At 43.9% G+C, this 14,281-nt stretch overlaps 1 protein-coding gene across 7 annotated transcripts in view; it reads right to left on the reverse strand.

The window, feature by feature from the left end:
• Nucleotides 1-14,281, reverse strand: part of TFB1M (transcription factor B1, mitochondrial) — a 796,864-nt gene that overhangs the window by 566,139 nt on the left and 216,444 nt on the right. For all 7 annotated transcript variants that reach the window (XM_044063432.1, XM_044063422.1, XM_044063418.1 and 4 more), the window contains exon 4: nucleotides 10,813-10,921. In XM_044063432.1, the coding sequence (XP_043919367.1) occupies nucleotides 10,813-10,921 (109 nt within the window). The remainder of the gene's footprint in view (nucleotides 1-10,812; nucleotides 10,922-14,281) is intronic.

Here is a 14,281-nt window from a genome sequence, read left to right on the forward strand (position 1 = left end):
GCAATAATTCAAAAAACAAATGTGTAACATCTGCTAACAGCTAGGGATAGCCCACTGTACACACGTGTCCCTTTTCAGGAGCAGCCCAGGAGTACTGTCTGGTGGTGAATTAACTTGACAAAGTCACAAAAAAGATACACAAAGCTGAGGGAATTAAGCCATGTACTACAGGAAGTGGCTCTTTAACAGCTCATAGCCTTACTCGGGTCTATATCAGTTCATTGAAACTGCTAAATTTTGAACACCATATGTTCGAACTTCTAACCACGAAGTACAAAAACATCGAAGTCTCAGAACAGCAATTTTTTTCCCAGGAAAAAAAATTTCTGTTCCAAGAAACACACATACAACACAAGCACACCAAAAAAAACAGCAATCCATACACAAACACTTAAAATCCTACATCTAACCCTAGACTACACTGTACATAAACTACTATCTATCCACTTACCTTAACCCAAACCCTAACCCTGAGGTCCATCACTATCGCACACTCTGACCTGCGCCCTAACCTTAACTCACCTATCCCACCTTAACCCTAAAGTCTGTCACTATCGCACACCCACCTCACCCGCGCCCTAATCCTAACTCACCTAACCTGTGCCCTAACCCTAATGTCCACACAATCGCACACTTACCTGAACCCGACCCGTAACTTCCCACCACAGTCCTGATAATCATGAAGCCACAGAAACGGCCCACCAAATTCTTTCCTTGGGAAAGAATTCGGTGTTCCGTGGCTTCGCGATAATCAGTGTTCGAACTTCACAGTTCGAACATCTGGTGTTTGATCGTCAGCCGTTTCGATGGACTGATACACACCCACCTTACTCATCTGCACTGGATGCCAGATAAATTGCTGCAGCCCAAACTACAAAACTCTATGACTGATACTAAGACTGTAATACTCAGTGATTTACAAAAGGGAAAAAAAAAGTTGGTGTGGGGGATTAAGGTTCTTTCTTTCCATAGTCAAGCTTCAGGGTTTGAATCTGAGCATGTCATTTAACTAGACAGTGCCCCTTAAATGGGGCATTACACACACAGTAGTTTGCCTAAATCATCCACCCACAAAGGACAAGACAGTCTTGCACATTTCCTGATCTCAAAAACAAAACAAATTCACAATGGCAGAGACTTTGCTGGCCCATTTCTGCTACATACCCAAATCTCCTGTGTGGAACATTAGATGTATGTACCGAGGTACTGGTTTGTGTGTGCCTCTGCCACACAGTATTTCTGGGATGAAACAAGCAATGGAGCATTGTTTTACAGTGATGAGCATTTTTTAAAGCCAGACAAGCCCCCCACCCCCCACCCCCACCCCCACACACTGGCATCAGAACATAGGCAGCTGCATGGGTCACCTCTTGCTGAACCAGCCCTGATGCACAGTATAATAAACTTCTAACAGTAGAAAACACAGCTATTTCAAATAATTTTAGTTAGACAGATTGTACCGTTCTCCTGTATCAGTCATGTAACTACAAGTTCAACATAAAAAATATTTTGAACACAATAAACTGGCAATATACAGGAATGTTTCAAGGTGTCATTTTCACTTATGCAACATAAATTTCTAACACACGGTAATGCAAAACCTATTTCTCTAGCAACATTCTATTTTTATAAGGGCAATATTTGAAAATCTGTTTTGGGGTCTTTCTCCCCCATTATTTAGGCTTGAACCAAAATCATTGCACTAAGATGACAGAGAGAAAGAGATAAAATAATTTGTTATAGCAGCTGAGAACTTTTGTGCACTTCAAAAAACATCTCTAACACAATTTTTATTTGTGTTTTTTTTTTGTTTTTAAACTGGGTATGGGACCTTTTCCATTTATGACCTGGGTGCATTGGCAGAGTTACAATACAGCGATTATTATATTTCTTTATCTGCACTTGGCTGAAAACGTGATGGTATAATAGGGACATTAAAAAGCAGTTATACCACACATTTTATATGAATTACAAAAACAGAACTACACCACACTTAGAAAAAGCACATCATACAGAGGAAAAACACTCAAACATTATGGCAAACCCTAAATACACAAGATGAAAAACTAGCAAATACCATTGCAACAGACCGTATAAAGGATTAAAGTTACAGGTTATTATGGAGCTGCTTCCAGTAGTTCAAAGCTGATTCCTTCATAACTTGTTTGCAAACCATTCATGAAAAACTAATCAGTACTCTTTCTCTGGGGTTTTCAATTTGCAAATCATTTGTGAAAAAAATAAATATTGCTCTGGGGTTTGTAATAATACAATGCTTGTCTGCAATAATAAGCACAAAAGTAAGCCATTGAACAAAAACAACAACCTCATTTCATAAAGAAAAAAAAAGATTCAAACACAGACACACAAAGGATGATTTTCATGTTGGACATGTTCTAAAACTTTTAGTTATGTACTCACCATAACTTCAGATGTTTGGGATCCATCTCGCCTACATTCTGACTGATGGGTTCGGAGCCGATCCTTCGGCTCCGACTCGGCACGCTTATGCCAAAGAGCGAAGTCTCTTATTGGCTGAGCTTACTATATCCCAGGATGCACCACTACCAGTCCCCCAGATCTAGTTTGTCCGCATACATGCACACACGCATGCACTGCTTATATAACATCGACAGATGATACAAGATAAAAACAGTAGAACTCAAACCGTTCAATCTCTTCTGATCTCCAAGGCAGGGGGAAGGAGGGTGGGTATTAGGAATGTGGCGAGATGGATCCCAAACATCTGAAGTTATGGTGAGTACATAACTAAAGATGTTATGTGATCCTATCTAGCCTACATTCTGACTGATGGGACAGCGTCCTAGCACCTAAATCCTGGGTGGCTCACTGGAAAACACTCCTGAGTACCGTGGAACCAAATGATGCTCGCCCTTTAGATGCCACATCCAATTTATAGTGGGAAATGAAAGTGTGCGGGTTGGACCAAGTAGCCGCAGCACAAATCTCAGAAATAGCGAGCTTGGAATGAAATGCAATAGAGGTAGCCATAGCTCTAGTAGAGTGAGCTTTGACAGATGTTGTAAGTTGCTTATTTGAAGAGGAATAAGCCTGGGTTATGCAATCTCTAATCCATTTGGCAATAGTAGCTTTAGTGATGGTTTTACCCAGTTTATTATCTGAAAAGGACACAAACAATTGATCTGTTTTTCGAATTTGTTGAGTCCTGTCTAGATAGAAGTGCAATTGCCTGTGAACATCCAATGTATGCAAGGTGTATTCCGCTTTGTTTGAAAATTTTGGAAAGAAAACTGGTAGCTCTAGAGATTGTTGGAGACAGAGATTAGAACAAACTTTTGGAACAAAAGATGGATTAGGCCTAAGTGATACTCTATCCTTGTGAAAAATCAAATGCGGTGGTTTGATAGATAGGGCTTGAAGTTCTGAAACTCTTCTTGCAGAGGTAATTGCAATTAAGAAGGCAGTTTTCCAAGACAGATATTTCAACTCACATGTAGCAGCCGGTTCAAAGGGGAAGATGTTAAGGCACGAAGTACCAAATCAAGATCCCACGGAGGCGCAGGATGAAAAACTGGGGGTCTTAAAAGCACAGCACCTTTCATGAAAGTTTTACATAATCTGTTGCTCATCAACGGTGGGTCTATGGATTCGTGAAATTTGGAGATAGCTGCTAGTTGGACTTTAATAGTAGAGACTGAAGATCCTTGATTAAACAAGGATGTTAAAAATTTCAAGACCTCTGGTATCGGGGCAGTAATAGGGTCTAAGCCTCTGAGTTGAGCCCAGATAGCAAACCTCTTCCACTTACTGTGATACAATTTCTTAGTGGTGGGTTTGTGGGCTGAAGATAAAATGTGAATAACTTCCGGGTCCAAGGTGTGATTTCTGACTAAAGTCGGAAGTGGAGGAGCCAAGCTGTTAATTTCAAAGTGTGAAGGGACTGGTGCTGTTGCCCCGACTGATGAACCAGAAGGTCTGGAGTTAGATCCAAAAACCAAGGACTGTCCAGAGTATATTTCTGTAGGTAGGGGAACCATACCTGACGAGGCCAGTACGAAGCAATTAGAATCATTGTGGACCCCAATTGGGAAGCTTTCTGGATGACTTTGGGGAGGAGTGGAACCGGAGGGAAAGCATAAAGCAGTCCTGTTGGCCAAGGTTGGACTAGAGCATCCATAGCTGCCTCCCCTTGACGCGGGGTCAAGGAAAAGAACCTTTTGCACTTCGTGTTTTGTGGTGTTGCAAACAGGTGCAGCACGGAATCCCCATCTTTTGAAAATCTGAGCTGCTACTGTTTCGTTCAGGGACCACTCGTGAGGAGAGAGAATAGTCCTGCTCAGTCTGTCTGCCAATACATTGGATTTTCCTGGAATGTGGGTCGCTACCAGGAAGCGGTTGGTAGCCACTGCCCATTCCCACACCCTCATGGCCTCTCTACAAAGGGGTAAGATCTGGTCCCTCCTTGTTTGTTTAGATACCAGACCACCGACATGTTGTCTGTGTGGATAGCGATAATGCCTTGAGAAACTTGTGGAGGGCTTGTAGGGACAGAAGTACAGCCCTCATTTCCAACACATTGATATGGAGAAATGTTTCGTTTGGAAGCCAAGAACCCTGAACTGACCTGCCCAGACAATGCCCCCACCCGTCTGGGAGGCATCCGTTGTCAAGGTGGCCACTGGAGGGTATAACAAAAGGTCTTCCCTGATTCAGATTGGATGGCAGAAGCCACCAGCGGAGGTCCCGTTTGCACGTTTCTGTAATCAGTATGTGATGATTGAGGGAGATCCTGAAAAGACCATTGTGTCGATAACAGCCACTGAAGAATCCTCATGTGCAATCTTGCCAGAGGAACTAGGAGAACCGTGGCAGACATTGAACCTAAAAGTTGCAGGACCATCCTGGCTGGGGCTTTGGATCTTAGAAGCAGGGCTCGGGCTTGACCTTGTAATGTTTGTATCCTTTCGGTAGGAAGGAAGATTCGCATTAATTTTGAGTCTATCTCTGCTCCTATGAATCTTATGCGCTGAGAAGGCAGCAAGACAGACTTTGACCAGTTGAATGTAATTCCCAGGGAAGCACCCAGGGAGATGGTGGCTTGTAGGTTCTCTAGTAGTAGATGCCTGGTGGTGGCAGTCAGGAGCCAGTCGTCCAGATAGGGAAACACTTGGAATCCGAGACTCCTCAGGTGAGCAGTCACTACTGCCAAACACTTGGTGAACACCCTGGGGGCTGTGGTGAGACCAAAGGGCAGTGCACAAAATTGGAAATGACTGTCTCCCAGGCTGAAGCGCAGATACCTCCTGGACGCCTGATGTATCGGTATGTGATAATAGGCGTCCTTGAGATCTATGGAGCACATCCAAACATCTTTCTCCAACAATGGGAGAATGGATTGTAAAGTGACCATTGAATTTGGACTTCATGACGGACTGGTTTAGTTTGCTGAGATCCAAAATGGGTCTCAGGTCCCCTGTCTTTTTTGGCACTAAAAAGAGCCTTGAGTAATTTCCGGATCCGATCTGGTCTGTGGGGACCGGTTGGATGACTCCTTTTTCTAGCAGCTTTGAAGCTTCTACGGCTGCAATTTCCCTTTGACTGGGTGGTGGGTCCGGGATTTTTTTGGACGGTGGGGGTGAGTGTGTGAAGGGAATGGTGTAACCTCCGGCAATAATCCGAAGCACCCATCTGTCCTGAGTAATAGACTCCCAGGCTTTTAGGTGCTTGGCAAAATGGCATCCGACTGGCTCTGGAGCAGCACAGCCGGGCAATCCCTCATGGAGTGTGGGAGGCTGAAGAGCCACGAAAGGACTCGCGGTCTCCAGTGTTGCGGGGGCCTCTGCCGCCTCTGGGACGGCGTCTCCCAGAAAAATTTCCCGTCCTCTGCCTCTGGAAGGGGAATCTTCCTGCTGTTGAGGAAAGAATTTCTGTGATTTGCGGAACCACATCTTCCCTCCTCTTTTAGCCTTGGGATAAGGCCGAAAGGGAGTGGAATAACGTGCTCCTACGGCAGATAAAGTCTTTCCCTCTTGCTCACAGTGGGTAAGAGTGTCTTTTACCTTGGGTCCAAACAAAGAGGACCCATCAAAGGGAGCGTCGGCAAAGGAAGACTTGAAGGCCTCCGCGAAATGACACAAACGGAGCCAGGCTTGTCTCCATAGAGCCACGCCTGTGCCGGCCGCTCTGCCCGCCCCTTCGGCCGCATATGAAATGAGCCTCATGGACGAGTTAGAAATCGAGGTGAGGATAGCCAACTGAGAGCTAACCGACTGGGCTAGCTGCTCAGGTAGGTTACCTGAGAGGGAGTCTGAGAGCTCCTTGACCAGATCCCTCTGTAGTCTGGTGAAATGTGCCAAATAATTCAGGGACCTCAGAGTAAAGGCCGTTGAAGTCAGGGTGCGCTTCCCGTACCGGTCCATGCTCCTAGACTCCTTATTAGGAGGATGGACGGACGTTGAAGCCTCTGCCACGTCCTGCTGGGTAGCAGATGCCACCACCATGGCATCTACAGCCACGCCTTTTGTTAAGAACTCCTTCTCGGGTGGGGCAGACAAAAATTTGTTAGGGCGAGAAGGCACTGGTTCCACAGTATCTGGATGTTCCCACGCCCTCCGACAAACCAAATCCAGGAGCTCGTCGAAGGGCGGAGACACCCAGGAGGCGGAGGGCTGAGCCCCGAAGGCCTTGAGAAACACCGACTCATCAGCGGAGGGGGGTTTGGAATTCCAGCCGCCTCGTTGCTTAAGGATCTCTAGAATGTCTGCAAATGAGTCATCCGAGGACGACTTTGGGGACCCCTCCGCATCATCAAGATCAGTGTCCGATGTAAGAGACTCGTCGGGGGAGTCCACGTGCTTCCTCTTGCACGATCTCTTCCTTGGGGGCTCCTCCGAAGACAACTCCGAAGAACCTTCAGGAGGAGGGGAACCCCCAGTGGGGGTAACCTCAGGCCCCAGGGCTCCGCTGCCTAGAGACAGGGGAACTGCCAAAGACCCAATCTCCATGCCCAGGGAAGGTGCCGGTAAAGCCGTAGAGATGGCCGAAGAAGACTTGGCCAAGGCACTCCTCATAGCTCTGAAGGCCGGACCCCCAGAATCCTGGGAGGGTCCGGTCTCCGGAGCCATGATAGCAGATGGAAGTCCCACGGCCGAAGCACCGAGAGGGAGGCTTGGAACCGACAGCATTGGCCCCGAAACGGGGTCCGGCCGAAGAAGTCCGTGTGCTAAACTCGGACCCGAAGGCCGGGATTGGAGTAAGGGTCGGAGCCGACCCTAGGATCTCCACTGGTTCCATCAGCACCTGCTCCGACGGGCGGCGGTTGGAGGAGGAATGGCAATGGAATGGGCTATCGGCTCCGAAGCCAAGTGGGTCGGAGCCGAAACAAATTTCTGAAAGACTGGGGACTGGAACAGTCTTTGGAGCACCCTGTCTATGTCCGAATCTGACATCCTTGATGACCTGGAAGAGACCGAATGGGTCCGAGTAGGCCTCTCCAACGGCTCCAAGGGACTAGGGGACCGGCTCCGAATCGACTCGACAATTATCGGCGCCGAAGAAGTGTCCAAACCAATTTCCATCGGTGCCGAAGAGGGCTTCGGCGCCGAGGAGGAAGTGTCTGAGCGGACAACCTTCATCGGCTCAGAGATCAGTGGAGCCGATGAAGGTGACCCGCCTCTCGATGCCCCAGCCGTCGGCTCCGAACCCAGTGGAGTCGAGGCTGGAGGCATCGAGGCAGACTGTTCCGCCCTCGGCTCCGAAGTCCGTGGAGCCGAAGGAGAAGCCTGCCTATGTCTTTTGGCGGTCGGTTCCGACGGACTGGTCGGAGCCGACGCCCTTTTCTTTTTAGCAGGAGAAGGAGAGGAAGCTAATGCCTCTTCAAATGATGGTTTAATAAGGCCTTTTAAAATAAGTTTATTTTTCCTCTCTTGGAGGACCCTCGAGGAAAAAGCGTGACAGACGCTACAGGACTCCTGCAAATGTTTGGGTCCCAAACAGTACACACAGAGAGAGTGATCATCTGTGATCGACATTTTGAAACTGCACTTAGTGCACTTTTTAAACCCTGAAGGCCTAGGAGCCTGTGACATAATGGCAACCAAATTAGTGTATAACCAGTAAAATACAAGACACACTAACTATCACAGAGAAATTCTTTTCTTTGAATCAAGAACTGTCACAAATAGAAAGGTATGACCAAGGAATACAAGAACCTTTAAAATAAAAGGAACTTGACAGACAACGGCTGACAAGGGAAGGCCCTTCAACCCAAATGGAACCTCCAGTCAGACAAAACGCAATCACTACACAAAGTTTTTCCACAAAAAAAACTTCAATCATACACAAAAATACGATATAGCTGTTAAAACAGCTTTTTGTTGAATTTTAAAGGAATTCCTGACAGGAAAGTAAGAGAAGAAACCCTACTTAGCTCAGCCAAGCTCGAGACCACGTCTTTGCTTGTTAGTGGCAAACGAGATCTGGGGGACTGGTAGTAGTGCATCCTGGGATATAGTAAGCTCAGCCAATAAGAGACTTCGCTCTTTGGCATAAGCGTGCCGACGAACCCATCAGTCAGAATGTAGGCGAGATAGGATCACATAACATCAAGTGTTAAGTAACAAACATTTTAGAAGTGAATATATCCCCCATTATTATATACAAAATCAATTTATATAGTTTTTGAAGTAAAAGTGTGTTGTTTTTGCATTTTATGTTGTTAATGACAGCCCCATCAACATTTTCTCAGAGATTAAATCTCTACTATGACATCATAAAAGACTGAACCCGCAATGCCTCACTTCCTACATTAATTTATAAATTACTGCATCTCTATGTTAAATACATCAGAAATGTTTTCTTTTTTCTTAGAAAGGCAAGTTATCAACTAGTTTCAGCAGACTGAACATCCCAAATTTAAAATGAATATATGTTGATGATGAAGTATCACAAATGAAAGAGGAGCTTAGCTGGGATGCAGAGCCAATGTGGGATTGCAGCTGATAAGCAGGGTGTCTTCATGGATGTGTGTGTGTGTGAGTGTGAGTGTGTGTGTGTGAAAAATAATGAGCAGCCCAGCTGGAACAATTTATTTATTTAATGTCAATAAGCAGCACCAGCTGGTGGACACCCCAACTAGAGGAGACAGCATCTTGGATCTGGTGCTTACCAATATGGGAGACGGCTATAGCACCTCCATTATGAGGTCTTCCACTGTCAAATATGACCAAAACTCAGTCTCATTTGAAGTAGTTATCACACCAGACCCCACCCATCAGCAACTAAACTAAAAAGTTCTCCAAAGCAGATTTCCATTTCCAACCTTCCCTTCTTAGGTTATGATCTTGATAGAGTGGTGTATCATCAGCTGGAGACCTAACTAGGTGAACATGGTATCCTCGATCTGTTCCAACTGAGTTTTAAGGATAGACACAGTACTAAGATAGCTCTTATTAGAGATTTTAACAATCTCCTAGAAGCAAGAGATCAGTGTTACTACTCAGTCTTAGTAATTTTTTATTTTCATCAGCATTTGATTTGGTGGGGCATTCTATCCTTTTAGACTGACTACAGAATTACTGAGATATTTCTGGGGTGATCCTTGACTGGTTTCTTTCTATCTTCGTGTCATAGTTCATGACAGACTAATTCTTAAGGACCATATTTCTGCTGTTGTCAAATCTTCCTGTTTCTACATGCAGAGAACCAACCTTATCAAGCACCTTATTGCTCCTGGTGACCTTCCAAAAGTAGTTCATGCTCTGCTGTCCTTAGATTCTTGCAATGCCCTCTATGCTGACTTACCAGATTCTAACTTTAAGAGCCTCCAACTTATGCAAAATTTGGTAGCCTGCCTTCTGACGAGTGTCTCACTTTACCATATTACTCCAATTTTGTGACACCTGCACTGGCATCCATTTAGACAACAACTCATTTACAAGCCCCTTGTTATGGTATACCTTGCCCTTCAAAACCTTCTACAAATGCATAATCCACGTCCGACTACACTCAGGCTCAAAAAAGCTTCTTCTGGTCCCACATTAAAGTTTTCACACCTCTGGTTGTTGCTCTTTTAGCTACCAAAGCCCTTTCCTACAGAACCTTCTTCCTAGATAGCTCTGTGACTCTCCCATACTGACAGCCTTCAAAAGGACCAAAAAATGTTCACAATAGCAGAGCCAGGAAAAATGACCATCACTCCAAAAAATGTGGTTTAGTGCTTTTGTCCTAATTTGTTTAGACTACATCAGCACAAAGCTTGTTATTTATTTATTGGCATTTACTGATCTGGTTGGGCAGAAAGAGTTACTCCTCATCAACAGAGCCTGGGGAAAAAGCTCTATGAACACTTTTACACAGAAATTCAAGGTAAAATTACAGAGAAAAGATAAGATCACTTTTACATAGAAATTCTAAAACAAAGAACTACAGATCAATTTGTTTGCTCATAAATTAACTGACACTAATAATATCAACAATTTTATTTAAAACAGGCAGTTATGTGGCATTTCATTTAAACTGCCAGATTAATTGTTTATATTCAAGTTTCATCTCCCAGCTGCCACCCACTGCATCTGCATTTACTTTTTCCAGCAGTGAAAATAAAACTTTTTAAGTACACATTACAGCCAAACCTATTTATAGGCAGCAATAGCCCAGTGCAAGATACACTTTGCCATTGTGTATGCATTTTTTTATAACTTTATTATATCACCCTGTTTTGCCTAAAAATGGTTACAAGTGATCATCAAAAGCAGTCACTAAAAGTAAATAAATATTTTGCACCTCCCCAAAATACACACAGAAAAGACTCCACTAACAAGTGGTACATACCATCTTCCCAGTTCCTTTTAAGATTTTTAGGAAAAGCTCTTTCCATTTTGTATGTCATTATGTCACCATGAACAATTTTTACTCTCCCAGGAGCAGCTTCAGCCAGCATCTATATATAAAAAAAAAATTAAAGCATATTCTGTCGGTTTGATTCTTTAGTCTAATGTGATATGAGCATAACATTACATAGTCTAACTACAAGGCCCAACTTACACACAAGTCCTATACATCACACTTAACTAAAAATAAATACTGATTTACACGTGTTATTCCTGTAAGAGTCAGTATGCCCTCTGCCACTGGCCATATTTGAGTAGAGAAAAGCAGATATGTACTTCCAATATTAGCTGATCTGCGAGTGGGAGGAGGTTCCCTTAATGGATATTTGCTGGGATATCTTTTTTCTGATAGTTCCAGCTCTGCACATTTCTGAACTTTCCATTACTGACATGTTTAGTGTGAGTACCTCCAGGCAGCAAATGCCATAACAGAGTGTGCTGGGCTAAGATGGTGGGCTAAGTATATGTACCACAGTTCAGCCCCCAAACACTGAGCAAGCACAACTTGCAAAGAAGGAACACAATACACAAAAACATAAGAATTTAATAAATTACACCATGCTTGCATTAAATGTCATGAAAAACAAAAACCTGACTGGCTGCTCTGTTCATCTTCACTATACCAAAATAAGCATTGCCAAACGAAAAGTGCTGTCAGCCTCAAAATTCTATAATCTAACAGAGTGGTCACAATAGTACTGGCAATTACAATACTTGATTCGATGTGTCTCAATGGAGGCAGGTTATAATCTAAAAATAAAGAAAAGAAACTAAAAGAAAAAAGAAGCTAATGCAATACCGATCTACATATACACACACAAAAAGTTACATCAACAGTAAAACTGACATCTTATCTTTCGGTGTCCCTCTACCCCAAAAGCATGAAGCAGGACAGTTTAGGATATCAGATTCACTGCAAACCCAGTGAAAGTACAGTGGAGTTAATAACTTACCATAATTGTAGATATTCTAGTAGATCAGTGTTGCAGTACTGAGTTTTGGAAATTCCCGCCTGTAGGAATCTGCTCTGGCCTGAGTAAAAGAGAATTTCACTATCCCCAACCAGTGGATGCTCTCCCTACCTAATATCAGGTCATCAATGGCATAAATGAATTGATGGTCAGAACCATATGCAGGTGTTCTTTGCTCCAGGGACCAAAGGTCTCTGTTCCCTAGGCACACACAGCCAACCTTACAGAGGACTCTGACTAGGAGAAGCAGGGGAATGGGGGGTAGGCTATAGCTTCCTCCCCAAATCCAGGTAGGAAGTGAGACAGAAGTGGGGTAGGTGGGATGGAAAGTATATAGTAACAGTGACCCACCAGAACATCTACACTTATGATAAGTTTCTGCCACGACTGTTCTATATTCATTGTAGTCACTGTTACAGTACTGAGTCTTGGGAAGCTAATCACGAACAGGTAGTTTGCAACAGGACAGGTGTAAAAAGATAAGTGCCTGCAGAATGGCACAGGCAAAAACAACTCTGATGATAGAACCAAAGTGGTAATGCTTGGTGAAGGTGCGAACAGATGACCAAGTGGCTCCTTCCAGAATGGACTGAGTTATGGCCCCTTTTAGGAAGGCTGTGGTTGCTGTTTATACTAGGGTAGAATGTTCCCTGATGGAGATAGGGACCTGTCTACCATGATGGTAATAATAAAAGGAAATGCAGTTGGCTATCGATTTTGATATGGTTTGTTTCCTCAGCAAAAGGTACCAGAGGTTGGTCTGTCCTGTAAGGGAATTTGGTCTTATATAGGTACTATCTCAGATGTTTGTAATCATCCAGTGAATACAGAATTCTTTCTCCTTTGTTTTTGGTGTTTGTGAAGAAGACTGGAAGGTGAATAGGATTGTTCCTTAGTGTGACTCTTATTTTTAAAGAAGATTAGGAAGGCCTCCTTGCACATGAGGGCTTCAACTCAGAGATGCATCTTGAGAAGTCAAAGCTAGCAGAAGAATGGATTTCCAACATCAAAAGGAAGCAGAGTGAGTTCTCTAAAACTAATTTAAAACTTCATGTGGGGATGGTGCGTCTCCTGGATGGTCTTAAGTGTAATATATCCTTGTGGAACAACTTCATTTAGGGATGCGAGTTAAAGAGGGGGATGGGGGGGGTCAAGCAGAGATAGAAGCATATACCTTGATAAGTACTGCAGGACTTGTGGTAAAGAAACTGCCTTACACAGACATCCTTTAGACTATCACCAAACAGAAAACTTTTCCATTTGAAAATGTGTGACTTAATCGTACTTGGTTTTCTGGCTTCCTTAATAACAGACATCTAGGATGAATCTAGGACAAATCATCCAACCTGTACGGAACAGGGTCTTGGGATTTGGGTGAATGACAGATCCTTTGTTATGAAAAAGGTCCATAGACATTGCCACGGATTTGGTCTTCACCCTGCTGAGTGAGAAAAGAAAGGGAGAAAAGAAAGGGAGAACCAGTGTTAATCAGGGCCTGTATGGTGCAATCAAGATCATCTTTGGTTCCACCTTTTGTAATACCCTGGGGATGAGGGGCAATGGAGAGAAGGCATATAGAAAGACTCCTGTCCAAGAGAAGGAGAAGGCATCCATCTTCCTCACCTCTCTCTGAGGACTTCTAGAACAGATCTTTCTTAGATGTCTTTACTTAAGGCATACCACACAGGCGGACTAAGTCAAGAAAGCTCTTTCTTTTCGATATGCATTCATTTAGGACAAGGAAGGATCTGCTCACGCTGGCTGCTAAAATGTTTTAATTCTCTGGGAAGTTGGAGGATACCAGTGTTAGCTGCAGTTCTTGAGCTAGCTGCCAGAGGTCCAGTGCAAGCTTGCACAGATGTTAGGAATGGGTGCCCCTACTTGTTTATTTACTACATAAGTGTGGTGCTGTCCGCCAAGATTTTTATGGGTCCCAAATTCAGTTTGTCTTTGAAAGCCTTCACGGGTGAAATGATTGATATTTCCATTATGTTTATATGCAGTCTCATGTTCCTTGCACTCTGGCCCCTTGTTTTTGTGATGTTCTTCTAATACCACAAGATCTCTCTCTCTCTCTCTCTCTCTCTCCCTCTCCTTTTTTAGGCAAGGGAGGAATGGAATAGTGGACTCCAGGGAGTACTTCTGCTGGGACCAACAAATTTTAAGGAACCACTGGAACTTTTTCATGTGGTGTTGGGCTAGGGGACTCATCAAGGCCTAAGATGTTATGTGCCCTACAAGCCAGAGGGATACATGTCGATGGTAAAAGATGCAAATGCTAAGGGTCAAAGTGTGGTAATATCATGAATCATACAGAATGACCTAGTAATTGACAGCAAATAAAGCAGAGGTGTGCTTGGAAGAAATGGAGAAATAAAACAACAACAAGAAAGTGGGACAGAATGAATAACAGAGACAGTGACACAGCATAGGACAGTA

This window comes from Protopterus annectens, chromosome 1.part0 (assembly GCF_019279795.1).
Source record: "Protopterus annectens isolate FY-2018-M chromosome 1.part0, PAN1.0, whole genome shotgun sequence".
NCBI classification, from domain to species: domain Eukaryota; kingdom Metazoa; phylum Chordata; order Ceratodontiformes; family Protopteridae; genus Protopterus; species Protopterus annectens.